This window comes from Lepus europaeus, chromosome 10, assembly GCF_033115175.1.
Source record: "Lepus europaeus isolate LE1 chromosome 10, mLepTim1.pri, whole genome shotgun sequence".
NCBI classification, from domain to species: Eukaryota; Metazoa; Chordata; class Mammalia; order Lagomorpha; family Leporidae; genus Lepus; species Lepus europaeus.
Window position 1 is genome coordinate 124,953,834 of NC_084836.1, and position 18,911 is coordinate 124,972,744.

At 66.8% G+C, this 18,911-nt stretch overlaps 2 protein-coding genes across 5 annotated transcripts in view; one reads left to right on the top strand and one right to left on the bottom strand.

Annotated features, from left to right (window-relative positions):
- Positions 1 to 8,839, bottom strand: part of DIDO1 (death inducer-obliterator 1) — a 43,017-nt gene extending 34,178 nt beyond the window's left edge. For 2 of the 4 annotated variants that reach the window (XM_062204461.1, XM_062204457.1), the window contains exon 1: positions 8,724 to 8,833. The gene's annotated coding sequence lies outside the window, so the exon portion shown is untranslated. Of the gene's footprint in view, positions 1 to 2,870; positions 2,964 to 8,723 lie in introns of those variants that run through there. The other 2 variants (XM_062204460.1, XM_062204459.1) reach the window with 2 other exon arrangements.
- A 239-nt stretch (positions 8,840 to 9,078) lies between these two features.
- Positions 9,079 to 16,239, top strand: GID8 (GID complex subunit 8 homolog). Its single transcript, XM_062204462.1, has 5 exons — positions 9,079 to 9,185; positions 11,658 to 11,787; positions 13,571 to 13,767; positions 14,267 to 14,464; positions 15,568 to 16,239. Exons 2-5 carry the CDS (start codon positions 11,670 to 11,672, stop codon positions 15,739 to 15,741), a joined length of 687 nt encoding a protein of 228 aa, XP_062060446.1. The 5' UTR covers positions 9,079 to 9,185; positions 11,658 to 11,669; the 3' UTR covers positions 15,742 to 16,239.
- Positions 16,240 to 18,911: the final 2,672 nt, after the last annotated feature.

Genomic DNA, 18,911 nt, shown 5'->3' on the forward strand with positions numbered 1-18,911 from the left:
CAGGGCAGCTCCATCTGTAGCTTTTAAGAAACACCTGTGTTCCCCATAACGGTTGTACCGCTACCTTCCCACCAACAGCATGTGAGGAGCTGGCAGCAGCTTCCTAAGGAGAGCAGGAGTCATCCTCCTTAAGACACCATGGGAGTCCCGGCCGCTCCTCTTCCCATCCAGCTCCCTGCTATGGCTGGGGAAGCAGTGGAGGATGCTCCAAGTCCTTGGGCCCTGCACCCACGTGGGAGACCAGGAGACGGCTCCGGCTCCAGACCACTGCAGTCATCTGGGGAGTGAACCAGAGGATGGACAATCCACTCCCCCCACCCTCAACTCTTAAATACATAAATCTTGAAAGAAAAAAGAAAAAAACAACAAAAACAAAAAACAAGGAACCCGTGGCCCATCAGAGGTGGGGGTGCTCAAGAAGAAAGGCCCGGGGTCCCTGGGTCCTGGGGCTCCATCCTGATCCTGAGTGCGCCCGCTCCGCACGGCCACCCTACCTGCTGGTCACGCGCTAAAGCGCTGTCCCTTTCAGCACCTGGGAGCTCTCATCTCAGGGGCCGGTGTGCCTGGGACAGCAGCTCTGCCTTAGCAAAGACTTCGCTGAGTCACCACAGTTCAGCCACCAAAAGGAACCCACCTCCCAGGGTGGCTCCAGGTGCCATCAGCACAACACCAGCTCCCCTGCCCTCCCTGCCCCTCCCGCAGGAGCCGAAGCTGAGTGCCTGCATGACAATGCTACTGCCAGGCAGGAAACGGGCACCTCTCCCACCCTCCCAGCCAGCGCAGGGAGTTCAAGGGTATCACGGGCTTACTACTCCAAGGTGTTTAAAAAGGAGTAACTTCTACGCCTCCCGCCCACGCAGAGGGCCAAGGGTCACCGCCAGGCTGCAGGGGGCAGTAAGGGCACCGCCTCCAGAGGGCTGCTGGGTGGGATTAGAAGGGCACAGCTCCTCACCTCCCCCCTCCCCCCGCCGCCTAAGGCCTAAGGACACAGGAAATCGAAAGGGAAGAACTGACTTTAGATCTGCATTCCAGCTGGAACCGCCCTCCTCCAGTTTGCTCAGGGAGCAAGAGTGCGACAGAGTCCAGCCAAAAGCAGCGACGCTCGTCACTCAGCACAGGTGCGAAGGAGGGAAAACGCAGGGTCCCTGGCCAGTGTGCACGCGGGCAGGCGCAGCCCAAGGCCACCCCTGGTGCTGCGCTTCCCTGCCATGCGGACCTCGGCTCCCTAGACGACCTCCACGGTCCGGTCATCAGTCTAGTCCCCACCAGCAGGACCGGGGCCTGGGGTGCTGGGTGGGCACGGGGAGAGGCTCAACTCCGACCCCGTGGCCCCGCAGGGGGGGGGGGGTAACTCGGGCGGAGTGCAGGCACACGCGAGGTCCAGCGGCAGGCGGGATCCTTTCCCATCAGCACTGATGGCAGTGTCCCCGCGGTCGCCGCTGTGGGAGGAGCCTGCAGCAGAGTGACAGGCGACAAACCAGCCCTGCTCACCCAGCTCAGATCTGGGCCCCGCCCGCGGGCTCCTCAGAGGTGCTTCTCCCACCTCCCGTGCAAGCACTGTCTTCAACAACCTCACTTTAGGGGAAAAGCTGCTCTATCGAGTGTTCACACCACTCGGACGTCCAGCCGCACAGAAAGCAAACCCGGGGCTCTAAACCCGACAGCCGAACGAGCTTTCGCTCCCCAAGTCCACCGAAGCAAGGCCCCCGCCGGCGGCCAACCGCTCCCCAAGTCCACACGAGGGGAGCCCCCGACAGCCGAACGAGCTTTCGCTCCCCAAGTCCACCGAAGCAAGGCGGCCAACCGCTCCAAGTCCACCGAAGCAAGGCCCCCGCCGGCGGCCCACCTGGCTCCAGCCAGAGCCCGCGGCCCAGCGCCCTGCACTCGGACGCCGCCAACAGAGCCAGCCGCTCCCGCCGGCCGCAGGGAGAGCGCCGCCAGCTACATCGGAAGGGACCCAACTTTCTAAATCCTAAACTAAGAAAGGCGAAAAGGAGACGACACAGGGAGCACGTCCGTAGCGGACTTCCGAGACGAGGCCGCAGCTGGAGCCCGGCGCCCGCACAGCTGACCCCGGCGCAGGGCCACAGCACCTGGCACCGCTTAAGCGCGGACCGAACGCAACCTCTCCGCAGGCACGGGCCCAAGCCGAGACTCGGGACCACAAACCTCGGCGCCAAGAAAACGAGATCAAAGACCCACCCGTCGCCCTCCCCACCGCCCGGGGCCGGGCCGGGGCTGGCAGTCGCTCAACTTCGCACCAGGACACAACCGCCGCGCTCGACGCCGGCCCAACCTGAACGACCGGGTCCGCTCTGAGGGACCAGAAGCGAGGGTTCACTCCCACGGCAAAGCGGCCGCCCGAGCTCCGAGGGACCTTGTGCTCGGGGGAGGCGGGGGCCGCCGTGCACACAAGGACCCGCGGCCCCGCCAGCCCCGGCCGGAGGAGCAGCGCCCGGATCCAGGGCGGGGTCCAGGCCGGCCTTCTCCGTCCAGGGTCTCGGCAGCCAAACGTGCGGCCCCGGCCGAGCGGAGGGGCCAGGGCGGGGTCCAGGCGCGGCTCTCTGGGCCGCTCCCGCCGTCGGCAGGCGGAGTCGGACCACGAGGGAGGCCGCGGCCTTGCGCGGACGCCGAGAGCTCCACCGGAGGCAGGGGCGCCGGGCCGGCCTCTGCCCGCCCGCCCCCAGCTCACACGGCTGCGTTCGTGAGGCCCGCGGCCCCCGGCCGGCCCGCCGCCCCCGCGCCGCCATCTTCTCCGCGGGCGGCTTAGCGCGGCCCGCGGCCCCAGGCCCGACGGGGCCCGTCCTGCTATCCCCGGCAGCCCGCATGGCGGCTGCCTCCCTCAGCCCGGCGCCCGGGTCGCCACTCACCGCAGCCGCAAGCCTCCAGGGTCTCCGGCCAAGCCCTCCGAGCGTCTCGGAAAAGGCAACCGGCCACCGAGACGCGGCGGCCAGAGCGGCGCCCCCGCGCGGCGGGCGGAGGCCAACCACCGAGACGCGGCGGCCAGAGCGGCGCTCCCGCGCGGCGGGCGGAAATCAGGCCCCGCCCCGCCCCCCGGTGCGGGCGCCCTCAGGGTTCGCCGCCCAGAGCGAGGCCTTGCTTCCTCCGGGGCTGTCCTCCCGAGCTCGGGGGTTAAAGCTGCAGGCGGGCCGGGTCGTCCCGCGCCGCGTGGGCGTCAGGGGCGTCAAGGAAGACCAGCCGCGCTCCCCCTGCCCCGGGCTGCACCGTGGCCCAAGCCGGGGGTGGGGCGTGCGGAGCCTGCGTGCTCAGGCTGCGGGGGCCCGGGGCGCTCTGCCGTCGCGGGGGGGCTGCGCAGGCCCCACTGGAGTGGACGCTTCTGTCCTGCCCTCAGATATGGGCAGCGGGCAGTGCAGAAGCCGAAAGGCTGACGGCCCCCAGCCTCCCCGTGGCTGCAGGCTGGGCATTGCCGGGCACGCGGCTGCGCAGGACCGGCAGAGGGGCCGAGGCCCGGGGCGGGACCCCGCCTGCCCTGCGCTCTGTCAGCCCTCAGCGGGCACTGGCGGAACCCACAGCTGAGTCGCTTTATGTATTTAAGTTAGAAGGGGAGAGAGCGAGCGAGCTTCCACCTCGGTCACTGCGGGCCCATCAGCAGGAAGCGGGACTGGAAGTGGAGCAGCCGGGACTCGAACCAGCCCCGCTCAGCAGCCTACCCACTGCAGCACAACACGGGCTCCAGAAACGCGCCCAAGACCACGGGGTCGCTGGTTTCAGTCCGAGCTGCTCCACTTTTGGTCCAGGTCCCCCCAATGTGCCTGGGCCCATGCTGGAGACGCCCGGCCCCAGCCTGGCCGTGTGGCCATTTGAGGAGTGAACCAGCGGATGGAGACAGCTCTGTCCCACTCCCTCTACCTTTCAAATAAAATAAATCTAGGGAAAAAACTTCTCCCCAAATGCCCCGGATCTGCAAAGTTCGGCTGACTGACAGCAGGCTGTGGCTGGGGAGGCAGGGGGCGGGGTCAGACCCCAAAGGAAGACACTGTGGCTGCTCCAGCAGAAAGCTCGCTTTATTGTGACTTCACGGCAACCCCAGGTCTGCCCCAGCCCAGGGTGGTGGATGGCCCTTCGCTGTTTGGCCAAGGACAGGACTACTGGACATGTCTCATGGCCAAGCTGTCCATCCTCGGGGCTGCTCGCATGGTGTGCCAGGGCCCGGTGCTGGCGCTCGGGTTGTGCCCCCAGCACTGGTGGAGGACAGTGGCCGGCGCTGTGGCCTAGCAGGTTAAGCCACCGGTGCAAGTCCCGGCTGCTCCACTTCCCGTCCAGCTCCCTGCTAATGCATCTGGGAAAGCAGTCTGGGAGATCCCGATGGCGCTCCTGGCTCCTGTCTTCAGCCTGGCCCAGCCCTGGCTGCTGTGGCCACTTGGAGAGTGAGCCCGTGGATGGCAGAGCCCTGTCTCTCCTAACTCTGCTTTTCAAACAAACAAAAAGAAAAAGGCAACGGAAAAGCAATGACAAAACCACCCCATCCCGGGGCAGGGGCGCAGCATTGGCTATGAGACACTGGGCCAGGCAGGGGCCAGCCGTCAGCTCCCCAGGGCTGAGGCCCGCTCCTCCTGCGGCACAGGCCCGGCACGGGCTGGCTCCCCCTTCTCAGACCTGCTGTGTCCACCAGCAGGGCCAGGAGACTTCCTGGAAACTGCCCACTCCCCAAGCGCGGCTGAAGGCCGTTCCCCCGTGGAGCGGTGCGGAGGCCGCGTGGTGAGCTGAGGGGAACTGGGAAGGCCAGGAGACAGAGAGAAACAAACGCCCAAGCCCGTCAGCTGCGGCCCGGGACGGCCACAGGCTCAAAGCAGCAAGTCAGCGTCACACCCGTGTTCTTTTAGGCGAACGAATAGACGTGAAGGGGCGGGGAGCGGAGGAGGCAAACGCACACAGTTCGTTCACCGAGCTGCGCCAGCGCGGCCGCCACCTCTCCTCCCCAGAGAAGCAGCGAGGGGACGGCTCCTGCGCCAGCCGCGGCCACCGAGGCGGAGAGAGCTCTCACAGGACGCGGTCTGTGAGGGGCAGGTCCCCCATCTCCCGGGATTCTTACATCCTCTGTAACAGCAAGCCCCGCTCGCTACCTGGACGCTCCTAGCCCCGCACCTGTGAGGGCCTGCAGGCTCCCGCGACGTATGGGTTTTCCCTTCAAGTCCAAGGAGACGCAAATAAAACCAACGGCAGGGAACACGGAGTCAGTACCGGGCGTGAGAATCCTATTCACCGGCTGTCTTCAGAGCAAGACACCAGATACAGCCGAGGAGACAGCGCTGCCTTCCAGACGCCCACGGGAAGGGGTCCCGGCTCACAGGCAGAGGGGCCGCGGACCCACAGGCCTCCTGGGTTGCACCAGCAGACGGGCATTTCCAGGAGGTGAGACGGGGCACAGTGGGTCAGGCCACCGTCTGAGTGCCGGCTCCAGTGCTGGCTGTGGACTTCCTATCCAGCTCCCTGCTGTGGTCTGGGAAAGCAGTAGAAGACGACGGCCCAAGTGCTTGGGCCCCTGCACCCACGTGGGAGACCAGGTTGGAGTTCCAGGCTCCTGGCTTTAGCCTGGCCCAGCCCTGGCCATTGAGGCCGTTTGGGAAGTGAATCAACCAATGGAAGTCCTCTCCGTCTCTCTAACTCTGCCTTTCAAAATCAATCTTAGAAACAAAGTGCAAGTTCTCGACACAGTGGGGGTGGGCAGGACGCCACCCCGTGTCCTCTCTGACCACACTGCCCTGGAGTGCGGGCTTCGGGGCTGCCAGAGACAACGCGAGGCTACAACCGAAGATTTTAAAAAAATAGTTATTTATCCGAAAGTCAGATTTACAGAGACAGAGAGATCTTCCACCTGCTGGCTCACTCCCCAGGCTGGAGCCAGGAGCTGGGAGCCTCGTCTGGGTCTCCCACGGGGGTGGCAGAGACACAAACCCTGGGCCATCTCCTGCTTTTCCCAGGACAGCAGCTTGGACGGGAAGTGGAGCACCAGGACACAAACTGGCACCCATACAGGTGCCGGCGCTACAGGCAGAGGCTTAACCAGCTACACCACGCATGCCCCTGAAGATTTCCCCCCACATTAAAATACTGAGATTACCGCCCGTCCAGACTTAGGGCTTGTTCAGAACAGGAACTCGGGGTAAAGGAGCCCAAGAACAAAGCGGTGACATCAGGAATGTGGTCGGGGAGACACGGCCAGAATGACTGGCGCCCCCCCCCGGGGGGGGGGTCCAAGGATGCGCAAAAGGGAACTCAGTTCCGTTCCGAATTTCAGCAAATCAACATCCATAAACGGCCCCTCTCGTGCTAGAATCAAACCACCTGCTTCTAAAATTTAAAAGCTGGGCCAGGCACCATGGCTCACTTGGTTAATCCTCCGCCTGCGGCGCCGGCATTCAATATGGGCGCCAGGTTCTAGTCCCAGCTGCCCCTCTTCCAGTCCAGCTCTCTGCTGTGCCCCAGGAGTGCAGTGGAGAATGGCCCAGGTGCTTGGGCCCTGCACCCGCATGGGAGACCAGGAGGAAGTACCCGGATCCTGGCTTTGGGTCGGCACAGCACTAGCCGTGGCGGCCATTTGGGGGGTGAACCAACGGAAGGAAGACCTTTCTCTCTGTCTCTCTCTCACTGTCTAACTCTGCCTGTCAAATAAAAAAATAATAATAAAATAAAATTTAAAAGCTGACCTGTCCAAAGGAAAAATAAGATCTGTGTATCTCTGTCCACAAGTGGAGAGCCAAGAATTTTGTTGCATTTTAGGGTCGTGCAAAAAAATGAAAAATCAGACATACAAAAGTTCCTCTTTCCAACAGCAAATAAGTGGAGAATAAATAAACAGAAAAACTAACAGGGGTCGGCGCCGCGGCTCACTAGGCTAATCCTCCGCCTTGCGGCGCCGGCACACCGGGTTCTAGTCCCGGTCGGGGCGCCGGATTCTGTCCCGGTTGCCCCTCTTCCAGGCCAGCTCTCTGCTGTGGCCTGGGAGTGCAGTGGAGGATGGCCCAAGTGCTTGGGCCCTGTACCCCATGGGAGACCAGGAGAAGCACCTGGCTCCTGGCTTCGGATCAGCACGGTGCGCCAGCCGCTGCAGCCATTGGGGGGTGAACCAACGGCAAAGGAAGACCTTTCTCTCTGCCTCTCTCTCACTGTCCACTCTGCCTGTCAAAAACAAAACAAAACAAAACAAAACAAAACAACTACCAGAGCGGTGTCGGGTGACGAGGCGGGGTTCGCCGTGTATCTGGAAGCCCTGACCGTTATTTTTTACTCCTGAAGGCGCTCATGGATCCTAACCCCGAGTCAGCATGGCCGGCAGCTAGCAGAAGGCCTGCGGTGCCACCGCTCCACGCAGCCGAACTCCGCGCATTGAAACAGGGAAAGGTGGAGCCCAGGCCGCTGAGGGTCTCTCCACACCGCCCCCCAGAACCCGCTGGTCTGGAGTTAAATGTTTACAAATAAATATTAGCCTTGGACCCCCATCCATATGGCCACTGGTTCGAGTCCCGGCTGCTCCACTTCCGATCCAGCTCTCTGCTGTGGCCTGGGAAGGCAGTACAAGACGGCCCAAGTGCTTGGGCCCAGCGCCCATGGGAGACCCGGAGGAAGCTCCTGGCTTCGGATCAGCCCAGCTCTGGCCGTTGCGGCCAGTTGGGAGTGAAGCAGCGGACAGAAGATCCCCCCCCCCTCTCTCTCCCTCCCTCCCTCCCTCCCTCTCTCTCTCTCTCTCTCTCTCTCTCTCTCTCTCCCTCCCTCCCTCTCTCTCTCTCCCTCCCTCTCTCTGTAACTGCGCTTCTCGAACAAACACGTCTTCTAAGATGTAGCTATCATCCTTGCCCTTTCCCAACCAAAGAAGCTGCGACAGGAGCAGTGCAGTCCCACAGCGCCGTGTAGACGCGGACATAAAATCCGGTGCGGGCGGAGCGCGACCAGACCACCCGGCCCCCTGGCTCGGCACGGACGCCGCCACGGCGGGGACCCGAGGCGGGGGCGGGGCGAGCCCTGGGGTCCGAGCCACAAGCAGCGCTCGGATCTTGAGTGAGAAACACCCACGGCAACACCGCGGTTCCCACAGCCCCGCGTGACCGCGGAGCTCTCAGAGCACGGCAGCTCCTCGGGGTCGCAGCCGCCTGCCTGGCCCCGAGCAGGCCGGGGGAGCCAGCGGGGGAACCGGGCGGGCCAGCGTCCCCGCCTCCCGGGCTCTGCAGTCGCGGGGCCGCGCGGTCCCGGCAGGGCTCCATCACGGCCCCCGCGGGCTCACTGCGCTCCCGCCGCCCCCGCCGCCCAGGCAGGCGGCTCGGGACCCCGCGCGTGCAGGCACCCACGGGCCAGGCTCGGGGTCGGCCCCGCCCCGCACCCCCGAGCCGACAGCTAAGCCGTTCGCCGAGGACCACGCGGCCCCGAGGCCTCCACGCTGCCTCTAGCGCGGGTCCAGGCCGCGGGCCGTCCGCGCACGCCCCGCAAGCGCCCCCTCCCCGGCGCTCTCGGACCCGAGGCCAGGCCACCGAGCACGCCCGGCCCCGCCGGCCGCAGCGGAGGTCGCGCTCCCCGGCGCCCGGCCAGCCACCCCCAAGGAACCGGCCCCCACCGCCGACGAGGGCGCCCGCGCGACAGCCCGGCCCGGCGGCCGCTCTCCGGCGCCCGGGGACGCAGCCCTGGCAGGCCGCCAGCCGGGGGCTCCCTCAGGGTCTCGGGCGCCACAGCTTCCTCTGGCCGCCCGCCCGCCCCGTCCCCACCGGCCTCACACAGACGACGCGAGAGGAGCTGGGACCTTCGCCGCCGACTCGGTCGAGACGTCCCGTCAGGGCGCGAGGACTCCGCGCTCGGACGCCTCCGCGGCCGCCATCTTGCCCGCCGCCCGCCGACGCCTTTTGACTCTCGCGCCAACCCGTAGAGCGAGGGCACCGGCGGGGACGCTCTGCGCAGGAGCGGAAGCCGGGGCCTGCGCTTCCGGCGGCCGCCCGCCTCGGCCCCTCGCGGGAGCGCTCCCCATTGGCTGCCGGCTCGCGCGGTCTCGCGAGAGGTGGCTGAGGGGCGGCCGCCGGTGCGTCTGCGGCCCCGCTCCCCGCCCCGCCCCCGCCCGCGCCGCGGCCTCCGCCTCCGCCCCGCTCGGGCGCCCCCGCCGCCGCCGCCCCGCCCCGGCCCGGGAGCGGCCGCGGAGCCTCCGCCTTCGCCAGACCGATCGCGCGGGAGGCGGGATCCGCACGGTAAGATGGCTGCGGCGGGCCCGGGCGGGCCGGGGCCGGGGCGGGCCGGGGCGGGGGCCGGGCTGGGCCGGCTTGACCCCGCGCCGGGGGGGTGGGGAGGGAGAGGGGTGGTCCCGGGGGTCAAAGGTCGGCGCAGGTGCCTGGGCCTCGGGGCCTGGAGTCGGGGTGGGGGCAGCGCCCCCGGGGTTGGAGTCGCGCCAGCCCGGGCGGCCGCCCCCCGGCCGAGCCTGGAACCCGCGCCCGCGTGGCGGAGGAGCGGGGCCTTGTGCGGGACGGGGGTCGCCGGGCGAGCCGGGCCGGCGCGGGGCTCCGGACGCAGCCCGGCCTCCGCGTGGGAGCGGCGGGGGTGGACTGGCCGGCTTGGCCGGCCCGGCCGGGCCTCGGGCGCCGGCCGCCTCCCCGCCCCTGCGTGGCGTCTGCGGGCCGAGCCGCGGGCCCGACCCAGACTCGCCCTGCGGCTCGGACCCGTGCGCGCGGGCCAGCGTCTCCGTGGGCTGGCGCGGCTCGGCGCGGGCTTTGCTGCGTGCACCGTGACGTCCGCGCCGCGCGTGGCGCCCAGGCGGCCCGGGAGCCCGCGTCCGTCCCGCGTCGCGGCCGCCGCGGAGCTGCGCCTGAGTGCGGGGGCCGCCGCGGGGTGGGCGCCCGCGGCTCCGGGACCGAGCGCTTGGTCCACGCTACCCGGAGGCCGAAACCGCCCAGCTTCGGCCCCTGCGGAGCGGGTGTGGATGGTGCGGGGCCGCCGTCCCGGTGTTAGGAGGGGGGCGCGCGTGTCTGCGTCCCCGCGTGGGTGCGGGGGGGCCGTCCCGGTGTTAGGAGGAGGGCGCGCGCGTCTGCTTTCCCGCGTGGGTGCAGGGCCGCTGTCCCGGTGTTAGGAGGGGGGCGCGCGCGTCTGCTTTCCCGCGTGGGTGCGGGGCCGCCGTCCCGGTGTTAGGAAGGGGGCGCGTGTCTGCTTTCCCGCGTGGGTGCGGGGGCCGCTGTCCCGGTGTTAGCAGGGGGCGCGCGTGTCTGCGTCCCCGCGTGGGTGCGGGGGCCGCCATCCCGGTGTTAGGAAAGAAGTGCGCCTGCTTTCCCGCGTGGGTGCAGGGCCGCTGTCCCGGTGTTAGGAGGGGGGCGCGCGTCTGCTTTCCCACGTGGGTGCGGGGGCCGCTGTCCCGGTGTTAGGAGGGGGGCGCGCGTCTGCTTTCCCACGTGGGTGCGGGGGCCGCTGTCCCGGTGTTAGCAGGGGGCACGTGTGTCTGCTTTCCCGCGTGGGTGCGGGGCCGCTGTCCCGGTGTTAGCAGGGGGCGCGCGTGTCTGCTTTCCCACGTGGGTGCGGGGCCGCCGTCCCGGTGTTAGCAGGGGGCACGCGTGTCGGCTTTCCCGCGTGGGTGCAGGGCCGCCGTCCCGGTGTTAGCAGGGGGCACGCGTGTCTGCTTTCCCGCGTGGGTGCAGGGCCGCTGTCCCGGTGTTAGGAGGGGGGCGTGTGTCTGCTTTCCCGCGTGGGTGCGGGGGCCGCCGTCCCGGTGTTAGCAGGGGGCACGCGTGTCGGCTTTCCCGCGTGGGTGCAGGGCCGCCGTCCCGGTGTTAGCAGGGGGCACGCGTGTCTGCTTTCCCGCGTGGGTGCGGGGCCGCCGTCCCGGTGTTAGGAGGGGCGCGTGTGTCTGCTTTCCCGCGTGGGTGCAGGGCCGCCGTCCCGGTGTTAGGAGGGGCGCGTGTGTCTGCTTTCCCGCGTGGGTGCAGGGCCGCTGTCCCGGTGTTAGGAGGGGGGCGCGCGCGTCTGCTTTCCCGCGTGGGTGCAGGGCCGCCGTCCCGGTGTTAGCAGGGGGGCACGTGTCTGCTTTCCCGCGTGGGTGCAGGGCCGCTGTCCCGGTGTTAGGAGGGGGGCGCGCGCGTCTGCTTTCCCGCGTGGGTGCAGGGCCGCTGTCCCGGTGTTAGCAGGGGGGCACGTGTCTGCTTTCCCACGTGGGTGCAGGGCCGCCGTCCCGGTGTTAGCAGGGGGGCGCGTGTCTGCTTTCCCGCGTGGGTGCAGGGCCGCTGTCCCGGTGTTAGCAGGGGGGCGCGCGTGTCTGCTTTCCCGCGTGGGTGCAGGGCCGCTGTCCCGGTGTTAGCAGGGGGGCGCGCGTGTCTGCTTTCCCGCGTGGGTGCAGGGCCGCTGTCCCGGTGTTAGCAGGGGGGCGGCGTCGGCTGGAGGTGTGGGTCCACAGCCTCCTCGGCACCTGCATCTGGCCGTGCGGCTGTGGCTTTGCCGCCTGTGGCCGTCCCCTGCGCCTGGTGGACAGCTGAACGCCTCCCTGGCTCACGGGGCCTCCTGGCCCTGAGCCGAGCCGGCCTCCTGCCCCTGAGCCGAGCCGGCCTCCTGGCCTCGCATGCATCGTGGCTGCCAAACACCCGGCCTCCTGCTGGCGTCCCAGGCTCTCCCTCCTGCCCCTGCTGAGCGTTTTCGGAGCTGGCCGCAGGCTCCCGCGAGTCTTTCTGGGTTTATTTTTCCCGTAGAAATAAGTCAGAATGAGCTATGCAGAAAAGCCCGACGACATCACGAAGGACGAGTGGATGGAGAAGCTGAACAACTTGCACGTGCAGCGGGCGGACATGAACCGGCTCATCATGAACTACCTGGTCACAGGTAACTTCCCCGGGGGGCACACCGGAGCTCTTGAGCGGGAGCCCGGAAGGCGCCGTGAGGAAGCTGTGTTGTGCCGAGCCCGCGTGGAAGCAGGTTTGTGCCTCGGCGCGAGGCCGCCTTCTGGGGAGGTGACACCACTGTCCCCGGTCAGACCTGAAGCGGAGCCCCGGCTCTTGGTCTGTGACAGCTTCACGGCTGGGTAACCAGGAACTTCGTCTCCCGGGGCCCCCGAAGCCCGAGTGACCCATTGCTCCTGGTGCGTGTGGTGAGCGACACCGGCCAGTCCACAGGCTGGGGCCGTCCTCAGGGCCGTGCTGCGCGTGGCGGGAGGGAGGAAGTGTAGGCGGCAGGGAGGGGCGCAGGGCGCTGAGCGGAGCCGGCCCCAGGGCCCCTCAGCCCTGGGGACCTGGCCAGCGCCTCGTCCTCACCGGGAGCCAGCTCTGCACTGCGCTCGTACCCCAGGAAGGGGTCCCGTGCTGCCAGCCCTTCTGACAGGTGGTGGGTCGGAGCGTTTGCAGGGGGTGGAGAGTACTGAGGCACAGGGCATAGCGTGTCCATCACAGACATGGCCTCACCACGTGCCTTGCAGAGTGGGGACTGCAGCAGCGGCCGTCTGAGGCCACCAGGCTTCCCCATGTACAGCCCCCGCGTACAGAGCTCCGTGTACAGCCCCCGCGTACAGAGCTCCGTGTACAGAGCCCTGTGTACAGCCCCCGCATGCACACAGCCCTGTGTACAGCCCCCACGTCCAGAGCCCTGTGTATAGCCCCCACGTCCAGAGCTCCGTGCACAGAGCCCTGTGTACAGCCCCTGCGTACAGAGCTCCGTGCACAGAGCCCTGTGTACAGCCCCACGTCCAGAGCTCCGTGCACAGAGCCCTGTGTACAGCCCCCACGTCCAGAGCTCCGTGCACAGAGCCCTGTGTACAGCCCCATGTGCAGAGCTCCGCGTACAGAGCCCTGTGTACAGCCCCCACATGCACACAGCCTTGTGTACAGCCCCACGTCCAGAGCTCCGCGTACAGAGCCCTGTGTACAGCCCCACGTCCAGAGCTCCGCGTACAGCCCCCGCGTGCACACAGCCCTGTGTACAGCCCCCACGCCCAGAGCTCCGTGTACAGAGCCCTGTGTATAGCCCCACATCCAGAGCTCCATGTACACAGCCCTGTGTACAGCCCCCACGTCCAGAGCTCCGTGTACAGAGCCCTGTGTACAGCCCCCACGTCCAGAGCTCCGTGCACAGAGCCCTGTGTACAGCCCCCACGTCCAGAGCTCCGTGTACAGAGCCAAGTGTACAGCCCCCACGTCCAGAGCTCCGTGTACAGAGCCAAGTGTACAGCCCCCACGTCCAGAGCTTTGCGTACAGAGCCCTGTGTACAGCCCCCACATGCACACAGCCTTGTGTACAGCCCCACGTCCAGAGCTCCGCGTACAGAGCCCTGTGTACAGCCCCACGTCCAGAGCTCCGCGTACAGCCCCCGCGTGCACACAGCCCTGTGTACAGCCCCCACGCCCAGAGCTCCGTGTACAGAGCCCTGTGTATAGCCCCACATCCAGAGCTCCATGTACACAGCCCTGTGGACAGCCCCACGTCCAGAGCTCCGTGTACAGAGCCCTGTGTACAGCCCCACGTCCAGAGCTCCGTGCACAGAGCCCTGTGTACAGCCCCACGTCCAGAGCTCCGTGCACAGAGCCCTGTGGACAGCCCCACGTCCCAGCTCCGCGTGCACAGCCCCGCTGGCGCCCTGTGGACTGCCAGCAGTGAGGACGGTTTTCCTTCTCAGAGGGCTTTAAGGAAGCAGCGGAGAAATTCCGCGTGGAATCTGGAATCGAGCCGAGCGTGGACCTGGAAACCCTGGACGAGCGGATCAAGATCCGGGAGCTGATCCTGAAAGGGCGCATCCAGGAGGCCATCGCGCTGATCAACAGCCTGCACCCCGAGCTCCTGGACACCAACCGCTACCTGTACTTCCACCTGCAGGTGAGCGGGCGGGCGGGCGGGCGGGGCCTGCTCCCCGTCCCCACTGTGGGAGCTGTCTTTCCTATTGAAACGCTGGCGTGAGAACTCCAGGCCTTCCTTTGAGATGGGCTTTTTTTAACGGGATCTTTTTTTTTACATACACACATACTTATATGAAAAGCTGAGTAGAGAGAGGCAGGGAGAGAGAGAGAGAGAGAGGTCTTCCATCCGCTGGTTCACTCCCCAAATGGCCACAGCAGCCGGAGCTGAGCTGACCCGAAGCCAGGAGCCGGGAGCTTCTTCAGGTCTCCCACGCGGGTGCAGGGCCCAAGCAGCTGGGCTGCTGCCACTGCTTTCCCGGGCCATAGCAGGGAGCCGGATCGGAAAGTGGAGCAGCCGGGACCCAAGTCGACACCCATAAGGGACGCCGGCACTGCCGCCGGCGGCTTCCCCCGCTGTTCCGCAGCCGGGCCGAGCCCCGCGGCGTTGCTGCTGAGCCTGGCTCTCTCGCCGTCCACAGCAGCAGCACTTGATCGAGCTGATCCGCCAGCGCGAGACGGAGGCGGCCCTGGAGTTCGCGCAGACGCAGCTGGCGGAGCAGGGCGAGGAGAGCAGGGAGTGCCTCACGGAGATGGAGCGCACGCTGGCCCTGCTGGCCTTCGACAGCCCCGAGGAGTCACCTTTCGGGGACCTGCTGCACACCATGCAGAGGCAGAAGGTGGGGGAGGGCACGGGGGGGCCGCCCTGGGGGGGCACGGAGGGGAGGGGCCGCCCTAGGGGGGGCACGGAGGGGAGGGGCCGCCCTGGGGGGGCACGGAGGGGAGGGGCCACCCGAGGAGGGGGGCACGGAGGGGAGGGGCCGCCCGAGGAGGGGGGCACGGAGGGGAGGGGCCGCCCGAGGAGGGGGGCACGGAGGGGAGGGGCCGCCCGAGGAGGGGGGCACGGAGGGGAGGGGCCGCCCTAGGAGCCGGGCAGGGCCGCTGGCCGGGACGCGTTGTGAGGCCGTGTCTGCACCTGCCCTCCCGCTGAAGCCGGGCCGGCGCCATTCCGGCTCCTGTGCTGCTGCCCGTGCGCCCCCGCCTTCCTCCCAGAAAGCAGTCCATGTCCTGACCGTCGCGCTCTGCTCTGAGACTTCCCTCCCTGCCACTCCTGTCCCCGCTGGTGCCCGGGCTCTGTCCTCCCTGTCCTGGCCTAGAATGACCGCCCATCCCCAAGGTCCACCTGAGGTGTCTTGCTGAGGCTGGCTTTTGTAATCTTTGACAGGCAGAGTGGCAGAGAAAGATGGCAGTCTTCCACGCACTGGCTCACTCCACAGTGGCCACAGTGGCCCGGGCTGGGCCAGGCTGGTCTCCCACGTGGGTGCAGGGCCCCAAGCTTGGGCCACCTTCCGCTGCCTCCCACGTGCGTTAGCAGGGAACTGGCTCAGAGCAGAGCAGCTGGTAGAGAGAGGGAGAGACAGAGCTTCCATCCACTGGTTTGCTCCCCAAGTTGCTGCAACGGCCGGGGAGCCCGGAAGTTCTTTGGGGTCTCCCACATGGGTGCAGGGGCCCCAGCACTTGGGCCGTCTTCTGCTTTCCCAGGCCACAGCAGGGGCTGGACTGGGAGTGGAGCAGCCGGGGCTCGAAGCAGCACCCACGTGGGAAGCCGGCCAGCGCTGCAGGCAAAGGCTTAACCCGGCTGCCCCTCGCAAAGCTGCTGGCACTGACCTGGCAGGGCGGCGTGACGCCCCGCTGGTGCCCCGCGGTCCCACAGGTGGCTCACGGTCAGGGCGCACAGACCCTGCACGCGTGTGCGGACCACACGGCTGTGTTCCTTTGCCAGGTGTGGAGTGAAGTCAACCAGGCTGTGCTGGACTACGAGAACCGGGAGTCGACGCCCAAGCTGGCCAAGTTGCTGAAGCTGCTGCTCTGGGCCCAGAATGAGCTGGACCAGAAGAAGGTGAAGTACCCCAAAATGACAGACCTCAGCAAGGGCATGATCGAGGAGCCCAAGTAGGGCCCGGCCCCGCCGCGGGAGCCACCCCTCGGCCCGTGCTGTTCTCTGACCCAGCGTCTCTAAAGGGAAGCGCCGCCCTCGGGGCGGGAGGACGCCACCTGCAGGGCTGCGGAGAGGCGCCGGGGCTCGTCCTGCCCTGCGCCGCTTCCCCGGGACTCTCAGCCGGTGGCGCTGGGCCCTGCGTGGCCGTCTGCGGGCCTGGAGGCCGCCCGGCCCTCGGGGCTCCTGGCTCACCAGGCCTGCGTCTGCCAGTTTTCCTTCCTTTGTTTGTTTCTCTGTTTTTTCATAGGAAGAATATATAAATTTGTAAATCCTGATTCTAAGGTGACTCCGCGTGAGGGTCTTGAGTTCGGCCCGGGTGTGTGTGAGGGCTGGGCTGTGGTTTCAGTTTTTTAAATATATATATTTTGGTGCTGTGTGTGGTGAGAGGCGTTCCTAGTGGACCGGCGAGCCGTCTCTGCCAGGCAGTTCTGTTGGAAATAAAGGTTTCTCTTTGGTTTCAAGAATGATGTTTGAATCATCGCACGCAGCCTTTTGTCTCTGGGGCCTCACGGGAGTGCAGAAGGCTGTGGTAGTGACAGTGGTGTCACCCAGGACCTGCGGGGCTGCTGGCGTGGCCCCCGGTGATGGGGAGCCACCTGTGTGAGGACAGGGAGGCCCCGGCCCTGACAGGAGCAGCCTGAGTGCCCCCCACTGCAGCGCTGGTGCTGGCTTCTCAGCTCCCGCCTCGCTGTCCCCAGCTGGGCAAGTGTCCCCCTCTGGGCACCCACTGGGGCCTGCTCACAGGCGCGGGGTGGGGCTCGTGCAGCCCAAAGCACAGCCCTGGACCCCTGGAGTGGACCTCGCTGGAGCAGTGCTGGAAGCCGGTTGTGGGTGGGCCCAGAACTGCCGAGGCACCGTGCGTCTGGCAGAGGTGGCAGCGCCATACCGGGACCGTCCTCGGGTGCTCGCTCCTGGCCACCCCTCTGCGGTGTCCTGGTGCAGAGAGGAGGCGCGTGCCCTGGCGTGCTGGAGAGAAGTGCTGCCAGCAGCCGAGCCATACCTGACGGGCGAGGCCGGGCTGGGGCGAGGGCCAGCGTCCCTCGGGCACTGGTGGTGAGCTGTCTGCTGCTGTCTTCGCATGGCACCGGTGAGGGGCATCCCCTGACCTGAAGGCGCCAGTGGGGTGAGTGGCACGCTGGGTACGCAGGAACAGGACGAAGACGTGGGGAGGTCAGCATCGCGAGTGTTTGTTGCATAATTAACATTCTCAGGACAAGACGTGAGTGGCGAGGGCCGCAGACCCTGGGACGAGAGGGGGCTGGGCCCTGGCCGCAGACCCCCGGGACGCGACGGGGCTGGGCCCTGGCCGCAGACCCCTGGGACGCGACGGGGCTGGGCCCCTGCCTGAGGCCCTGGTGCCAGGGCTGGGTGTGGCGTGTCACCAGTGCAGCATCGTGCTGTCTCAGCCCGCGCAGGGTCCTCCGAGCTGACGCAGGCCAGCCTGGTGGCCCCTGCGATCGGTGGCCAGGCCGTGGCTCTGCCCAGAGCGCCCAGCTCACCACCGGGAAGCCACTTCGGGCCTTCGCGATCGTTGGGCTGTTTCGCCTCATTCGGGTTGCGCTGTTCACTGGACAGCAGTGACCCCTGCGGAGAAGATGCCTCCAGCAGTGAGGATGTCCAGTGCTCCGTGCCCGGCAGCGTGCGGGCCCGTGAGGGGGACCCTGGCGCACAGCTCTCCAAAGCCCAGGGCTTGATGCAGGGTAATGAGAACTGACGGATTCTGCACTCGATTATGGGAAAAGCAGGCGTCAGCCAGGGCTGCTGAGAGACCCCTGCCCAGGGACGGTTGCGGAGCAGGCGGGAGCCGGCTTTCTCGGACGACGTGCTGTCTGGTCTCCGTGCTTGTGGGGAGCAGCAGACGGGGTTCAGAGGGTCTGAGACGGCGACATCGCCAGGGTAACGGAGCAGCGGTCAAGCGAGGACCTGGAAGGGCCACGTTCAGGGCCTCAGGCGGCCTGGCTGCGGGGCCTGCTCTGTGCCGACTGTGTCCGTCCCAGGAACGTGCGCGGCTTTCCCAAGTCCACGGCAAGTTGTGCCCTCAGCATTAACAATTTGGAATCGTGTACGAAACCAGACCCAGCCGGGACGAGCTCTGCAGGGCCTGCGTGCCCGCACAGGCTCTGGAGATCCAGAACAGGCTGGTGCTGCCGCCTGTCCGGAGCTGAGGGAAGCGTCCTGTCGCAGCCGTCTCCCGGCCAGGCCTTTGCTGGAGATGGGAGTGGAAGCTCGTGTGACCACGTGCGGTTCTGTCCGTCCCTCTGACGGGATCAGCCAGGGCAGTGTAGCTTGGGATCTGCCATCTGTGCTTAAGCTTCACAAGCTAGTCTATTTCCTGAGCTACCCAACACCCTGTTTTTTTAAGATTGATGTATGAGGCCGGCGCTATGGTGCAGCAGGTTAAAGCCCTGGCCTGAAGCGCTGGCATCCCATATGGGCGCCGGTTCTAGTCCCAGCTGCTCCACTTCCGGTCCAGCTCCCTGCTAATGCACCTGGGAAGGCAGTGGAAGACGACCCAAGTGCTGGGCCCCTGCACCCGCGTGGGAGACCCGGGTGGAGCTCCTGGCTCCTGGCTGCAGTCTGGCCCAGCCCTGGCTGTTGAAGCCATTGGGAAATGAACCAGTGGATGGAGGGACAATCTCTCTGCTTTGTTGCCCTGCTTTCCAAATAAATAATAAATCTTTTTTAAAACAGAACAGGGTTTGAACGCCCTGGATATGGTGCTGCTGGTGTGGGGAGGTGAGTCTGTGAGGCGGGACCTGTGTGTGTGAGGCAGGACCTGTGTGTGTGAGGCAGGACCTGTGTGTGTGAGGCGGGGCCTGTGTGTGAGGCGGGGCCTGTGTGTGCAGTGTGAGATGGACATGTGTGGGGTGTGGCTGTGTGTACAGTGGGTGACAGGCATCTGTGGGGTGGGGCGTGTACATGTAATGTGTGATGAGCGGCTGTGGGGTGTGGCGTGTGTGGGGTGGGGCGTGTACGTGTAACGTGTGATGTGTGTGGGGTGCGGCTGTGTGTGGGGTGGGGCGTGTACATGTAACGTGTGATGTGTGTGGGGTGCGGCTGTGTGTGCCGTGGGTGACGGGCGTCTGTGGGGTGGGGTGGGGCGTGTACGTGTAACGTGTAATGAGCAT

Excerpts from the sequence above, each read along its gene's own strand:
- GID8 (XM_062204462.1), top strand. The coding sequence starts at position 11,670 with ATGAGCTATGCAGAAAAGCCCGACGACATCACGAAGGACGAGTGGATG. Across the intron at positions 11,788-13,570 it reads CATGAACTACCTGGTCACAG|AGGGCTTTAAGGAAGCAGCG; the intron begins GTAACTTCCCCG and ends TTTCCTTCTCAG. Across the intron at positions 13,768-14,266 it reads ACCTGTACTTCCACCTGCAG|CAGCAGCACTTGATCGAGCT; the intron begins GTGAGCGGGCGG and ends CGCCGTCCACAG.